The sequence below is a fragment of the Daldinia caldariorum genome, assembly GCF_022478825.1.
Source record: "Daldinia caldariorum strain CBS 122874 unplaced genomic scaffold F4812scaffold_9, whole genome shotgun sequence".
In the NCBI taxonomy this organism is placed as follows: Eukaryota; Fungi; Ascomycota; class Sordariomycetes; order Xylariales; family Hypoxylaceae; genus Daldinia; species Daldinia caldariorum.
In genome coordinates this window covers 432731-447990 of record NW_025953045.1, presented here as the reverse complement: position 1 = coordinate 447990, position 15260 = coordinate 432731, and the positions used below count along the sequence as shown (strand labels likewise).

Below are 15260 nucleotides of genomic sequence, written 5' to 3'. Positions count from 1 at the left end.
ATTTTCGCAATTGCATTCGCGGCGTGGATTGTTCGCATAAGGGGAAGGCCTCACGGAATGGGGATTTTGCAAATAGACTTCGACGTCATAAAAGGAGAAACAAAAAAGGTCTTCCTCTCTTGTTATGGGGTTTATATCATGTATGAGTAGGAAAGTACAAAACAAAAACAAAACGCAACGGAACCTTGATATATCCAAGTGATGCATCTAGGTGCTCCGAAACATGTTGGTTCTGCGTCAATTTCATCACCTATCACCACTTACATCGCCTCCTCGTCCTATTGTCGCCACCGCCACTTTTTTTTATAAAAAAATATACCTAGAAAAAACTACGATGAAGACAAGCCCCGCCCCGAAGAGACGATTGATTCTCCGGAGCTGCGGTTCTATCGGCACATCGTCTAGTTGCTTTCTTCTTTTTCTTCTTTTTTTCTGGATTGTGGGTGTGTCTGTTTCTACAAATCTATGCGAAGTGGTGGCAAATGCCTCCTTATCGTTATGGTTTCGTGGTTTGCTGCTCGGGGATATCGACTATATATATACAACTACATTCAAACTTGAAGCGTACATACTGAAAACTATTTATCATATATATCTACCTACCTAACCTAACTTATCTATCTATGCATATTTATTTTATGCTTTCCATTGCACTGGCCTTACTTATCTACCTGGTGACGCTTGGAGAATGGGACATGCTTAAGAAAGTTTTCTTTTCTTCTCTTTTCTTTTTTTCTTTTGTAGTTATGTTGACACAAGGAGTTTCCATCGCAGACATAGGCATGATCCTGACTGAAGATTCCATATGAGGCGGCGCCGCGCTCTACTAGCAGTGGTAAATGGTAATACCTAAGGCCGCTTAATGGCCTTCGTCTAATACGCCCCTATAACACTCGGAGCAAGTGTTGGTATAGGAGAGAGCTGTGGATGTCTCTCGTAAGGTTTGTTCGATAAAGGGGAAAGGGGTAAATAAGCCCCCAAAGGTGAATTGGGAATGAGGTCCAAGGACCTTGGCTTGCAGACAAGGGTTGTTATTCACAATAGTCAACGAAATATATTCTATACGTGCCCTGGTAGGTACCTAAGTCTATCGTAATATCTCGCCAGGGTGATAAAAAGTCTATGTCCTTGTTCACGGTGTTCTTGAGCTTGTCGTCTTGAGATACGGACCGGACTTCCTTTCATACCTCTATATACCTATTGACCTCACTTGGCCGGCTGCACGTGGAAACTCATTCCTGAGCAACGCAGCATCAGCAACTCGTATCAACTAGCCTCGTAGCATGGGTCGAAAGCACTACCAAGTCCTATTCCCCCTCGGGATCCCTAACCCAAACTAGTGAGAAGAAGGAAATAAAAGAATGAGCAATGATATGATGGTGCATGCATCTCACCAAGCACCTGTTTTGACGGACCGAAGATCCTATCCTATTCTATGCAGGCCTGGTCTGCTGCTTACCAAGGACATTCGTTACCAGAAGAAGAATTAACCGGTTAGGTTAGGTTAGGTACCTATAAGAAATTCCGACGATAGCACCCGGCCGCTTGTCCCTCACGCTATCAGAAAACCAACACAATAGGTACCTAACGCAGCTCGCAAAGCATCGGATTGCGGCGCTGCGACCGGCCGAAGCAAGAGGCTAACGCGTGGCTAGAGCTGGGTAAACCAAAAAAGTCAGCCCATTAGTAGACGTCATGGACTCATGGGACGATCGTGCCATGCAAGGTATGTGTATGTATGCACAGGGTACACATGGCCCGTAACCCCTCGGGGAAAGCCTCGTAGCGGGGTAATAAGAGAAGAAAAAAAGAGCTGAACACTGAAGGACATGGTACCTCTATGTATTCAGTAGGAAACCTCGAGATTCCTAGAAGTAGAAAGGCGATAACGACAACCGAAAAAAAAAATTATATAAAAAGAGCATCCTTGTGACCCTTTGTTACGAGGTTGCAACAGTTACAGTTATAAATTACTTACTTCCATTACACTTATATTAGTCCCCATCAATTAATCAGATACTTACCAACACTTCATATATCACATTGAGCAAAAGTTTCTTATTGGTTCCCAAACACCAGCACCCATCAAGAAACCAAGAAAGAAAAAAGGAAAAATTAGTTACGAGACCCGAAAATATTTAAAAGGAGAAAGAAGGGAAAAAAAGGAGGTGTGGAGAGAAAAGAAACTATGACCAAGATCATCCTCTCCATCAACGCGGGGTCAAGCTCCGTGAAGATCTCCGTGTACACGGCCAAGCACCGCGAGCCTCCGAAGCAGCTCGCCGAAGCCCAGATTAGCGGGCTGACGGCTCCGCCAGCGCAGCTGACGTACTCCCGGGGCGACGTCCAGGTGCTCGACCACCAGGAGGTGAAAGAGAACGTCGCGACGCAGGATGACGCCTTCAAGATCCTGCTCGGCACCTTCACCGGCGACCAGGATTTACCCGAGATATCCGCCAAGGGGGACATTTCGGTCGCCTGTCACCGGGTCGTCCACGGAGGCGACTATAAGACGGCCAAGGTCATCACGCAAGATACCTACCACCATCTAGAGCTGCTGACGGACCTGGCACCGCTGCACAACGCCAACGCGCTGCGCATCATCAAGACGTGTATGGACGAGCTTCCAAGCGCCCTCAACGTCGCTTACTTTGACTCCCAGTTTCATGCAACGCTGCCACCGCATATCTGCACATATCCTATCAACCAGGAGATCGCAAAGAACAACCAGCTGCGCAAGTATGGCTTCCACGGCATTAGTTACTCCTTTATTACGCGGGTCGTCGCCGAATACCTCGGCAAGGATCAGTCCGACCTCAACATCATCGCCCTGCACCTGGGCAGCGGGGCCAGCGCATGCGCCATCAAGGGCGGTCACAGCTGGGACACGAGCATGGGACTGACGCCGCTGGCGGGGCTCCCGGGAGCGACTCGCAGCGGCAGCGTGGATCCGAGTCTGGTGTTCCACTACGCGAGCGACGTAGGCAAGCTGTCGCCGTCGTCGACCAAGGAGCTGCACATATCGGTGGCGGAGGAGATCCTCAACAAGCAGAGCGGGTGGAGCGCGATCACGGGCACCACCAACTTCGGCAAGATCGCGGCGTCGGACCGGCCCGAGTGCAAGCTCGCCTTCGACCTGTTCGCGGACCGCGTGTGCGCCTTCGTTGGCTCCTACTACGTGTCCCTGGCCGGCAAGGTGGACGCGCTGGTGTTCGCGGGCGGCATCGGCGAGAAGAGCGACAAGCTGCGGGCGGCCGTCGTCGAGCAGGTCGGGTGCCTTGGCTTCGGGATCGGCCCCACGCTCAACGCGGCCAAGATCTCCAGCGTCGTGCAGGACGTGGGCGCCAAGGGCGCCAGGCACAGGACCCTTGTGTGCCGCACGGACGAGCAGTACGAGATGGCGAGGGGGTGCGCCGATAACGACGAGCTGTGGTGAAGAGACATGTGATACCTAGCCGTGTCTATTTCCAGGCGGATACATACAGAACATTACATGCATATAGTGGTGCATATTATTAGAAGACAGAGAGACATACGGGAGAAGGGTTTGGGTTTGGGAACAAATCTAGGATAAATGCGATCTGAGAAATAACATGTCAAAATTTTTGAAGGGAAAGGGTATCCAGATTCCAGATTCCAGCTATAAAAATGATCGCTCAACAATATCTTTACTGTTTTTCTCTTCCCCTTGCTGACCTGCGATGATCAATGGTACAATACGAGAAGCACCCTGTGTTTTCCCCATCCAGGCTTCGCAATCCAAGCCCGAGCGCGTTTCGGGGTTCCGCCCACGTTGTCAGGTAGTGTACCTAGATAACACTACACTAATAGCAACAACTGGGGCGGGGTGCGGCTAGCAAGAAGAGGGACAAGGGTGATCCGAGACGGAGAGGCATGTGAGGCTATTCCCGCAAGCGCAAGCGGGAACTAAATACATAACCAGTCGGAATTACCGGCGAGTCCACTTCCAAGGGAAGGGGAAAAAAAAAGAAAAGGCAAAGAACAAAGGGAAAAGTTCCCGCCTAAATTAAGAATTAAAAAAAAACCGATGATCGACAGGAACGGGGGGGCGTGGAAAGGTTGACCCCCGCTTGTCAGCACCGACGATCGTTTGCAGCAAGATCGCTGGGAAAGTGACTTGTGACAAGACGGAACGGGTAGGCGGTGGAGATTGAATGGGGGGCCTAAAACCCGGACTAAAAATCATCGCCCGTATATGGGGGAGTGTCATTTAATGATTGGGTACCAGAAAAAAGGGACGAGCGTCGAAGGATTTTGATTTTTTCTTTTCATCATTTTCAAGTTTTCCAAGGCCGAGGAAGAATTGGTTCGAGGGGTGGAAGGGGCAGACTGGCTGGGGGGTAGGTAGGACAGCAGGTCCGGGGCCATAAAGTAATTGGCAATGACGTACTGATGCAAGATGACGTCGTTGAATAGCAAAAGGAAGGGGGGGAATGGTAAAGAAGAAGGAAGCGGTCCCGGGAAGCGTAATAATGAACCCAAGAAAAAACAACCGATTACCAAGAGCGACCCCCTCTGTCTCTTTGCGGAACGATGCTGGGGGCCGTCTATACTACACTTCCATATATCCTTCCCCCCCAAAATCAAGTCTACACGAAAAAAAAAAAAAAAAAATAACCCGTCCTCAGCCTATTTACCACTACAGGTACTAGGTGTTACGGTTACCTCGAACCGCATGCGCGTGCGCGTGCCTTGGAGGCGGTTACTAAATTCGCTATGGTGCTTGACGCTACAGTATGCAATAGAACTTCATCAAAAAAGCAGAACAACAAACAATATTCCGTCTATCCCTCCCCCCCTAAAACCCCCTCTAAACCTCTTCCCTTAGTTAGGTAGATAGAAGGTACCTAGGTAAGTTTCAGTTCGTGTTATATATGCGTCTGCGTCTGCGTCTGCGCCTGCGCTGCACTGCACAACTTTCACATGAACGGCGAGGTGGCAGGCTAGATAATCACTCGAGAAGGATCGTTGTAGCATCGTATGCAGAAACGTAGATCGAACCCCCGGCCGGGGGGGAAACGTAACCACTACACTGCCTATCCCCTTGACCTAGTTAGTGTGTATCCGTATCCCCTCACTCCTCCTCAACTCCTTGCGCTTTGCCCGGGAGGGAAAACGGCTAGAAACAGAATGAGAAAAAGTCGGGTTGTGTGATGGGATGGATCATCAGGGTCCTATGCCAAGACCAGGGACTTGGTAAAAGACGAGACGAGAGTCCAATAAAGAAAGAGCGAGAAAGAAGGACAGACCGCCAGCGCTGCAGCTGTTGCAGCTGGACTTCTTATTAGCACAACCGAGGCTAGGGCTCATTTTTTTTTAGTTTGATTTTTTCCTTTTTCTTTTCTTTTCTCCTCAACCACAGAACCCTAGAAGACTATCACGACTCTGATGCGTTGCCAGCAGATAATAATGACGTTAGAAATTCCGTTAGGGCGTTTGCCTTATGAAGAATAAACCCCGGGCCGTTTGCCGGACCGGCAATTAAAGAACGCTCTCAGTTTTTATACATAGTAAATTCATCACAAGACAAGTCACTTTTCAATTTTTAAGTAATTCATAGCTAGCAAGGTAATAAAAAAAACTTGAGTTTTTTTCATCATTAAATATTTGCGTCTCATCTTCGTATGCCATCCGCCCCTTTTTCTGTTCCGGGCGAACGTTGGTATCTAATGCCAAACTCCAACGTCATTTATATATAGCAGACAAAATGCCGCCCGACGAGGTATGTGGACCCCTTTCACGGTGGGTCTCCGGCGCAACTCCCCGTGCGCCTACTAATCAGCTCCCATGTGTATATGCAAGTACACATGTATCCTCCCTCGTTTGAGATTTATACAGCTACTCGCATCATTTTCCAAGCAGGTGAAAAATAATAATAAAAACCGGGGCCAACAAGCCAATTGGCACCAGTCGTCGTGTTGTGAGTAGAGAGAAGCGTGAGAAGCACTTCAGGCTCCTTAAATGCTTTTCCCCGCCGTCTTTCAAAGATGCAAAGTAAAGTGGTGTGCCCATCGTATGCGTGCCACCGTGGTATCAATAATGCCTTCATGAGTTGTGTTTCCAAAATATACCCCCAAACGCCGTGTTATAAACGTATATCCCGTCGTACCGGTCCCCGTTACATAAGCAGGAACAAATCCCCGTCCATTACCCCTTCATTACTAGATGTTGGTCTTGATTCGGCTCGTAAATAAGAAATATTCTTAGGAAAATTTGCGTTAGGGGGATCCCTAAGCACCCTCCTGACAAGCGATCGCCGCGAGAGCGTCTAATCCACTGCTGGTTCTCATTGCACCTGGCCGGGCCATAAGTGGGATGTTGAGACCACGCATGTCCCAAGCTCCACCGGGGGACGGGAAAGGAATGTCAGGGCCGTACTGGTCCGACTCCCACATTTGGATGTCTTGAGATGGTGCGCTGCTGTGAGAAGATGAAGACTTGGAAGATACTGAGCCACGCTTGGAGGAAGACAGAGATGAGCTTTTGGATTTGGAAGAGCCAGAAGACCTAGACTTGTCCTTAAAGTGAGTTTCGAGGTGCTGCTTCATGTTGTCCGCGCGGGTGAACTTCTTATGGCAGCCGGGGTATGTGCACTGAACGGCCTTCTCGGCAGTGTGGATCTTGGAGTGACGTGAGGCATGTCCGGAGGTAGTGAAGGTCTTCTCACAGCCGTGACTATCACGATACCGGCAAGGATAACGCTTGCCAGTTTTCTCAGGTGCCGCCGAGCTAGCAGAGCTGTCGTCTTCATACGAGTTAGAACGACTAGTTGCAACATAGACCGGACGTTTCATGCCAACTTTCTGGTCAGGTAGATAATCATCGTACAGCGGGCGCGACGAATAATCGTACAGACCAGGTGTTAATGGCGAGTAAGCATCGTAGCTGGCGTTAGAGTCGTAGGAATCCGAACGGAGGAGCTCTGGAGTGTGGGGCGGCGGCGATTGGTCGCCGGTGGATTGAGAGTGGATAGCCGTGTGGTATGACTGGTGGCTGGCGTATGGGTCATCATTTAATAGAGAGACCTGACGGCCGGTGGCGTCTCGGGCGTGCATTGTGCCTGTAGATGTGGGGGTTAGGCGCAGGAAGCGGAATTCGAATTCAATTAATATCAGCTGCTTGAACCGTGGTTGTATTCAAGCGTTGCCTTGTCTCGTTCCGTCTTTTAATTGTGTATGGTGTATGGCGTATGTATGTGAAGCTCACACCCTTGCAGCAGCAGTAGTAAGATAAGGTAAGGCACAGCGGAGCAATTTATGAAGTGAGCAGACAAAAGTCTTCAATAAATGGTGCTTAAATCAAGCACGCTCTGAACTCATAGAAGCTTTATTGTGGGCAGCAGCTAAAACTGGCACAAGTCGAAAAGGCGACGAGAGACCGAGTGAGGTGAGGTGGTGGTGGTTATGATCTTTTGGTCAAAGATGTGCGGGTTCGACAGGTTTTGTGTGGTGCGTATGTGTGCGGTTTAAGTTCAAGCTAGAATGGGATGGATTATTCTCGTCCTAGGTATTAGGTCAAGGCAATTGTGATGAATTGCAATAGCTATTGTAAGGTGGAGTAGCTATTTTGAATATTTTAAGGGGGGAGTTCGAGAACAAAGGTTGGAAGGTGAAGCAAGATCAGAAGAGCTTTTTCGTGCGAGTAACGATGGGAAGTGAGTTGGTTAAAAAGGAAACATGGGAAAGGCATGAATCCCATCGAGTTCCCAGCTTCCTCCACATTTCCAACCAAAGAGGACAGACTAAAAGGTACAAGAAGTACTTGGGCACATCGCACAAAGCTTACAGGGATCAAGGGTCCCGCTACATGCTAGCAAGTGGTTCCAAAAAAGCAGAAGGAAGCGGGGGGACGGTTGCAGACACATGGGACTGAGGCATTGTACCTGACCGAGTATTGCGAGTATCGCACATGTACCCTCTATGCATTGGCGTACTAGGTGCTAGGTGCTAGGCTAGGTGCTGCTGGGCGAGCTAGTGCCGAAGAACAACCAAATAAGATCGTCGTCACCGCTTATTTCCTTACTTACATGTAACTGCCCAAGTGCTTAACCTACATAGTTACCTACATCCAGACATCTTTCTACATAGGTAGTAGTACCGTCTAGTGTCAAGTTACATCGTAAGGCTCTTGTTAATACTATGTAGGCCGCTTATAGCTTACCATGTACGAAAGGAGCCGTTCAGATATGTTCAGATGTCCTGCATGACAGCCATATATCGCAATGGTAAGCCGTGATTCATCATTCTAATAAAATATTTGCGCATGCAGGTCGACCTTATTCTCAAGGCTTTCTCGTATTTTACCTACATATAACTAGGTACATTGGTTATAAGGTATCTATCTTCAACTACCCGGGTATGTACAATACACATATGTACTGATGCACAGAATAGAGCGAGCAGAACTTTACTAAAGCGCAACCGCAAACTTAAAAAAAAAAACTTGAGGCATTTGAGGGGACAACTTTTCCCGATGTTGCCGAAGCAAAAAGTTAAAATTTTCGGCCGAGGACGAAAACGAAACGGTTATGTTCTATTCTGCAAACGCTATTCTGGACCACTTATTAAACATGTTATGTCGTTGCTGTGCAGGGAGATCTCTTGTTGATCCGTTCCAGGAGTACGATACGTACCTCTGCCCTATCTGCCCTACAAGAATAAGTGAAGAAGGTACCTATTTGGCGAATTGGAGATGACGGCTGAGACGGGCTGACGGGTACAACTGTTGTAGCTCGCTCACCTTGCGTTGCGCTGCCTACAGGTGATCAGCAGGCACCTTCTGGATGTTGCATTGCTCGGATCTTGCTAGCATATCTCACTTCATCTAGTGTCTATTTTCAGGATGCCAGCACCACCAAAATCGGTCGCCTGGGTCCCTGATTGACATTCCAGGTTGAGGAATAACTCGTGCTTCTGGTCTCCATACAACAGCCCACCCGCCGGGAGACACAAACTCCCATAAGGCGGGCCTTCAGGTGCGCGCTATCGTCAAGGCTGTCTGACTTTTGTGTTAAAGGTGACGTGGGAGGCTATCGAAGCTACCTGAAGCTAGTCTGCGCTATCTTACATAGTAAACCTTCACCGTCTCCGACGTCCACCTTTGATATCCATAGCCGTTTACTGACTGTTAGGTTATGGAGCAGTTATTTCAATACTATGCACATAATTTGAAGGTCGTCTACCGAATAGGGTCAAGTGAGATATATCATAACCGCGTACTGCTGACTACCTATCCAGGTATATTTTACCCCAAGTTAGGTACGAATGCGTTATGTCATAGGGTGAATTCTTTCATTTTACCCTAAGTACTAGACATATGAGGATAAGACCTATACGAGACTTTGAAATTATTTGTTTCTTTACATTAGAACTACTATAATATCATAGTGTATTTAAGAGCAAGTCCGGAGCAAAAGCCCTAGGAGGACAAGATTAAAATACCCTCATTTTCTATCGACCTAGCTATAGTTTCAGGGTCTTTTTTCTTTTTTTTTATGACAGCGGGCTACCCTTAATGCATCAAGTTCCGATGCATGTAAGTATAGCCTCGTCGACGCCTTCGACGCCTCAATCTCCTGGTCGGAACACAGATGGAAGATTATTTATCGAATTTGCCAAGACGTATGGCGTCAAAGGGAGACAGGGGGGAAGCTCGGGGTACATGGAACAAGCAGTGAAGGTACATGTCGGTAACCTTGTGCGACACAGATCATCTAAGGTACCTAACCTACCTAAAGGTATTCAGGGTACCTACTACCTATTTTCCAAGTGTCCATTGATGATACAATGTGGTGGATGGTGGGATAAGTTACATGGACTCCAACGAAACCCACGAAACCCACTAACACTCGTGTGCAATACGTCTCCATTGCGGATAACAACAAGATGCAGAATAATTAATTAAATAAAAAAATAACGGATTGATATTATCACTCATCATATGAGCTAACTTTAATTATTTAAATTTATATTCATATTCGAATGACTTGTCGCAGCAATAGGACAATTGGAACTCGAGGTTGCTTGCCTTGTATAGAAGTAGGTAGAGTTGAGACATGCAAGGTTACATAGTACTTTTGTCATCCGCTTGCCGTTCATGGCATTCTTCTTTCCCGTTTCTGTTTTTCTCAGAATTCGATGCTTCGAGGGTCTCCACTCGAACCCCACTTTCCCTCCATCTCGATCCTCGACATCCACTCCATCAATTTTTCTTTCTAATGTGGATACTGGACACAAAGCAGATACTAGTATACATTAGCCACATTTTTCCTTCGGGTCTCACACAGCGCCAACTCGGCAAGTCTACCTAACCCCATGCACACCTGTAATGATGTGTTGCAGTCGCTGACTTGTTATTAAGGGGTCCTTGAGAGGAGTTACCTATAGCCCTTAGCACTTAATCCTTAGCTCCTAGCTCTTTTAACCCTTCCTTGCGCCGCGTGCGGGGGAGCATATTCGGAGCCCCAGGAAATCGATCTTTTTTTTATTAGTCGGGCTTCCGAATAATAATCCTAGACTCTAGTAATGTCTACCAGCAAAAAAAGAAAGCGGCAGAAATGAGAGGAAAATCATGATGTCATGAACGAAGAAAAAAAAAACCGCCGGAGTCCAAGGTAAGCACAAAGCGGGTCGCTGCCAAATGTCGAAGGAGAGGGTTGCCCGTGTGCGGTTGTTTCGATAGCCAGCAATTCTGACGATGGGGCCGAGGATGTTTAAGAGCGATCTCGATTTTGGAGGGGGATCGGTCTCCGTCTGATGGAGGGCCGCAAAGCTGGAGCTCTGGCAAGGGACTTGAATGAAAGCGGAACAGTCGAGCCCCACTCGGAACTTGATCTTTTTTTTTTCTTCTTCTTCTTTCCTCCTTTTTTCGTTGCTTTTTTAATTCTCTACTACGATGTATATATGCCCTTGTTACAGACTTACAGTAGGACCTAGCAGGCTTGTCCATGCTAGGTATTATGGTCTCTTTCCCGTTGCTAATAAGTCCCTGAAAATATGATACCCTGAGAAAATGGACGCTACACTACAGTAAGGGACTTCGCGGTGAGGCTGTTTCTAAACCGTTCCGCACTCCACCGCGCTACTTAGATCCATATGTCCATATGTCCATATGTGCGACGTCCAAACGAGGCTCGGCTGTGGCTTACTTGGTACCTAATACCTACCTACATATACTTATGTAGGTAGATGATACCATGTACATGTACAGGTCCCTGCTGTCCCTGATGTTCCTGATATCCCTGATGTCGATACATGCACGTTACCAGATTGCACAACAACATGAATCCATTCATCCTACGGTACGCTTATAGTGCGTATACGGTACACGATGCAAGAAGCCTTGCAGGAAGTGGGGGTTTTAATGCTGGGTATCCGGGCAACTCTTGCAGTCTTGGAATCTGACTGACCAAAAGTTAAGGGTTCTTTCGGCATGCGCCAACTAACCCTAGGTACCTACATTTAAGTTGTGCACATGTTTGAGGCCTTCTACGGTCCTACTATGTACATAGGGAGGGGTCATGTCATGTACATGGTAAGAGGTAGGGTAACTCGCCTCCATTTTTTGAGTCTTTCGATCCCTTCTTGTGATAATTCTTATTGTACATTGATGATACCTTTCCCATGTACATCGAAGCCTGAATAGGGCCGCATCGGTACGATTGGAACAACAACGACAACAACAACAGCAACAAAATCAACGATGGGGATGATAATTAATAAAGAATACCTACACTACTACCTACCGAAATAGAATGAGTGGAATGGAATACGGCCAGCATTTCCTTCAAGCCGCCCTGGAAGCTGCAAAGGCGTAACAACAAATTTTCTAGGGGTTGAGGAACTTGCTCCGCGCTTCAGCAACACAGAGATCGAAACAATGTTGGGCAATCGTCGATTGCTAGCGAGATCGCCGGCGAGGTCCACATTACAGGAACACACCTTTTAAATTTTTCTTGGCACGAACTTCGTATCTTTCCATAGGGCCAACTTATCGTTTGACAGCCAGGGTCCAGGTCCAGGTCCAGGTCCTGGGCTCAATGTACAGCTGCAGTACCTCTGGTACATTATAGTAAGTCGTGCTGCTGGGATTTTTATCTTTTGCTTCTCTCCCCTGGATTCGTTAATAGTCGGCTGGGCGCCTTGAAATTCTAAGAGCTTCTGGCGGTCTAATAAATATTATTATATTTTCAACCAGCTCACGTCTACTATTGTACAATGCAATACATCGATTGCACTGCCGGCCTATGGTACGATAGTGGTCCCTGAAAATTTGGAAGCGGGTTTGTGTACCTAACTTATTAATCCACCTGTCTATGCGCGCCAACCACGGTACAAACCTTCTGACATCCGGAAGCGGACAACTCTCATGAGATCTAAAGAATGGGATTCCAGATCTTCGGACTACCTTCGCCCAACGAATTTAATAATTGCGATGGACGAAATGTCTGCGGGATATCTTTGCGTTGTCTGTATGAGGTATGTCCAATGTATGCCATTGAGTGCGGCCGAGACACAAGAACAACATTGTCCGAATACGGTATGTTACAGATAATCCATCACAACCCATCAGCTTATCTAACGAAAGGCGCCGAGGATATATTATTGCGGATTATTTTCTTGCTATATAAACTTTTTTTTGAGTCATTTGAAATTTCTGTTTCCGGTGGAGCCGATTTTGATTTCTGAATTACCTAGACACTTGTCTATATTCGTAAATTTACCAGAGCATTCTTTTTTTCTTTGTTTTCTTTGTTTTCTTTTTTGCATAGGTGAGGTACCTATTGATTTACCCATGACGGGTCCACTGCTATTGGCCCCGTATAATAACACCTAGGTACTTATTCGAATATACGCATGTTCACTTTACTCGCTTCTACCGGTTCGATACATAGGTGCGCATCAGAGTACATACCTACCTGTTAAAACAAATATGGATATATCGGTTTGTCACAATGACGCAAAATGAAACTAGGTAGGTAGCAGGCTATAAAAAAAAACTAAAAAAAACTGAAGTGCACACGGGGTAGACGCCTCGGAGCTTTAGGTCCATACCTAACAAGCGAAACGGCCGTGCTTCCGGGTCTATCCGTTCCACCTTCGATATTTTTCCACGTCCGCGTTATGTCTTGTTTCCGGCTCGGCATCTTGGACTCTATTCCTCCAAGAGTTTTTTTTTTTCAGCATTTTGTAAGGCTTGGAAAGGGCTTGGAAGGTTCGGAATCTCCTCGTGTCGAATTCGATTTGCTAACTTCCATGATAGTTAAGTTTTTAACCTGCAGGCCCAAGATATCTATCTCCATCATGAAATGTACTCATTTGTCACTTATTCGTTCTAGGAAGGCCTGGACCGTATCCCGGGTGTAAGATGTCATTCGTTTGGGGAATGCAAAAACCAGTCAGGCCATTGGATGCCCGGATGGAACTCCGTACCCAGGAGTCCAGCCCCAGGAGTCCAGCCCCAGGAGCTCAACCCCTGCTTTGAGATATGTACAAGGCGAGGTCTAGACGGCATAAGAAAGGTCCACACGAACAGACACTAAAACATTCGAGCATCAGTCCATGGGCTGATAAAAGAGTCGTCGAAGAATTATCGCGATTATACTCGGTATACTCCACATCGTCACGTTACGATGGCCGTTCGATTACTATTTACATATCTTAGCTACACTTTTCAACATCCCTTTACAGTGCTTACCATGCATGTAGGTCGATCGAGTCACAGCACCCAAATTGCTTCATCCATAGACTCGACTAGGTAGGTATAACGTGTCGCATGCGAATCTCATGATAAGATCAAAGCAGACCGTAGATAGGCTCGCATATATGGGATTTCGAATGGGATTTATCTGTTGCGCATGCAATATATCTGATGATCTGGGCCAGACTCCGTTCTTTCTGATCCTTGATATTGCTTACCCTTACGTACATATAGATAAGACGCACAAATAGACCCAAAACATCGCCAGCAAGGTGTATATCATCCTGAGCCGAGCCGAAGATTGGTCGGAACGTTACTTACCACATTCACACATCTATCCAAACTAGTGGACTAAGCCCCATGCAGTGAATAAACATATGCACCTTCATACCGAGGATAATGGATAATAACGTAAGGATTAAGGCCAGAAAATACAACAGCCAAGCATCAAGGCCAATAGGAATTGAACCATAGATGAAAGCTGGTATGTAAGGTAGGTAGGTAAGTGTAAGCTCTGCCACGAGCCACAGGGGCAAAAAGTTGCAGAAGTTACCCAAGGTTTTACGACAACATGCTACGCAACAAACGTATGGGAACATGTTGTATAGGAGGGTTGGCAATGCCCCCCTTTTTCGTTATTTAAAAATGGGGAGACGCTCGCCTAGCTATCGACCCAGACCGTACTATCCGAACGGGTATGCTGTTCCGGGACATGCCGTCAAGGACCCGGAGCTCCGCGGTCGCAGCAAACCGAGCAACCTGCGACGACCACCGGCCGTTCGGGATATGCAGTAGGTAATACATAGCCCCTTACCGAGCTTGCGCACGATCGTGGGGTTTTTTTGGGGTCCCCCCTTTTTACTGACCCTGACCCACAGGATACGCCCCGTGTCCGTTAACAACAGCGCAGCCTTACGGTCAGCATTTTTTTTATTTTTTCTCCTCAAATCTCTTGCAGAAGCTCTTTCGATAGTCGCTATTACATGCGTAAAGAAATCGCACTATTCCATGTAGCTCATTCACAAGCTTCATCCTACTGATAGGCCGGGACTCAGATGCCGTAGTTGCCAACCCTTTAGTCTCTTCCTTTTTTTAACTATAGACATATGTGCATATCTCTGTCTACGTGGTGTATACATTTATGATACCTTTGCGCTATCCAAGAGCCGGGAAATTCTATGTCGATATTAGCCAACTGCACCAACCTGACTCGCGATAGCCATACGCACATGCATTAGGTATACTTGGACAATACCATGGATGGACATTACCTAGAATCTGTTGCGCGTACGACCTGTACCGAAGTTGAGAAGGTAAGATACCCTCCAGTACAATATACTATGTACGCACGACAAGACGGACAAGGATACGATTTTCCTCCCCCATGTCTACGTCTCCTCCTCACATGTGTTCCCCTCACATGTGTGTCCATGTGGTACTCTACTAAACTAAGGTACCAGTTTTTTTTTTCTTATTCTTTTACCCCGCGCCATGGGCTATTCCCTCTCTCTTTTCCCTCATGTTTGTAACACCTCGTCTAG

General features: G+C 47.0%; 2 protein-coding genes across 2 annotated transcripts; one reads left to right on the top strand and one right to left on the bottom strand.

Annotated features, from left to right (window-relative positions):
* Positions 1-2188: 2188 nt before the first annotated feature.
* Positions 2189-3436, top strand: F4812DRAFT_459550 (acetate kinase; the record flags this gene model as incomplete). Its single annotated transcript, XM_047937568.1, has 1 exon — positions 2189-3436. The coding sequence occupies one exon, from the start codon at positions 2189-2191 to the stop codon at positions 3434-3436; it is 1248 nt and encodes a 415-aa protein (XP_047789758.1).
* Positions 3437-6160: 2724 nt separating this feature from the next.
* F4812DRAFT_397173 (uncharacterized protein) lies at positions 6161-7336 on the bottom strand. The gene has a single exon (XM_047932175.1). The coding sequence runs from the start codon at positions 7074-7076 to the stop codon at positions 6252-6254; it is 825 nt and encodes a 274-aa protein (XP_047789757.1). The 5' UTR covers positions 7077-7336; the 3' UTR covers positions 6161-6251.
* Between the last annotated feature and the right edge of the window lie 7924 nt (positions 7337-15260).

Bases quoted from the DNA above. Each gene is read 5' to 3' on its own strand.
- F4812DRAFT_397173 (XM_047932175.1), bottom strand. From the start codon at position 7,076: ATGCACGCCCGAGACGCCACCGGCCGTCAGGTCTCTCTATTAAATGAT.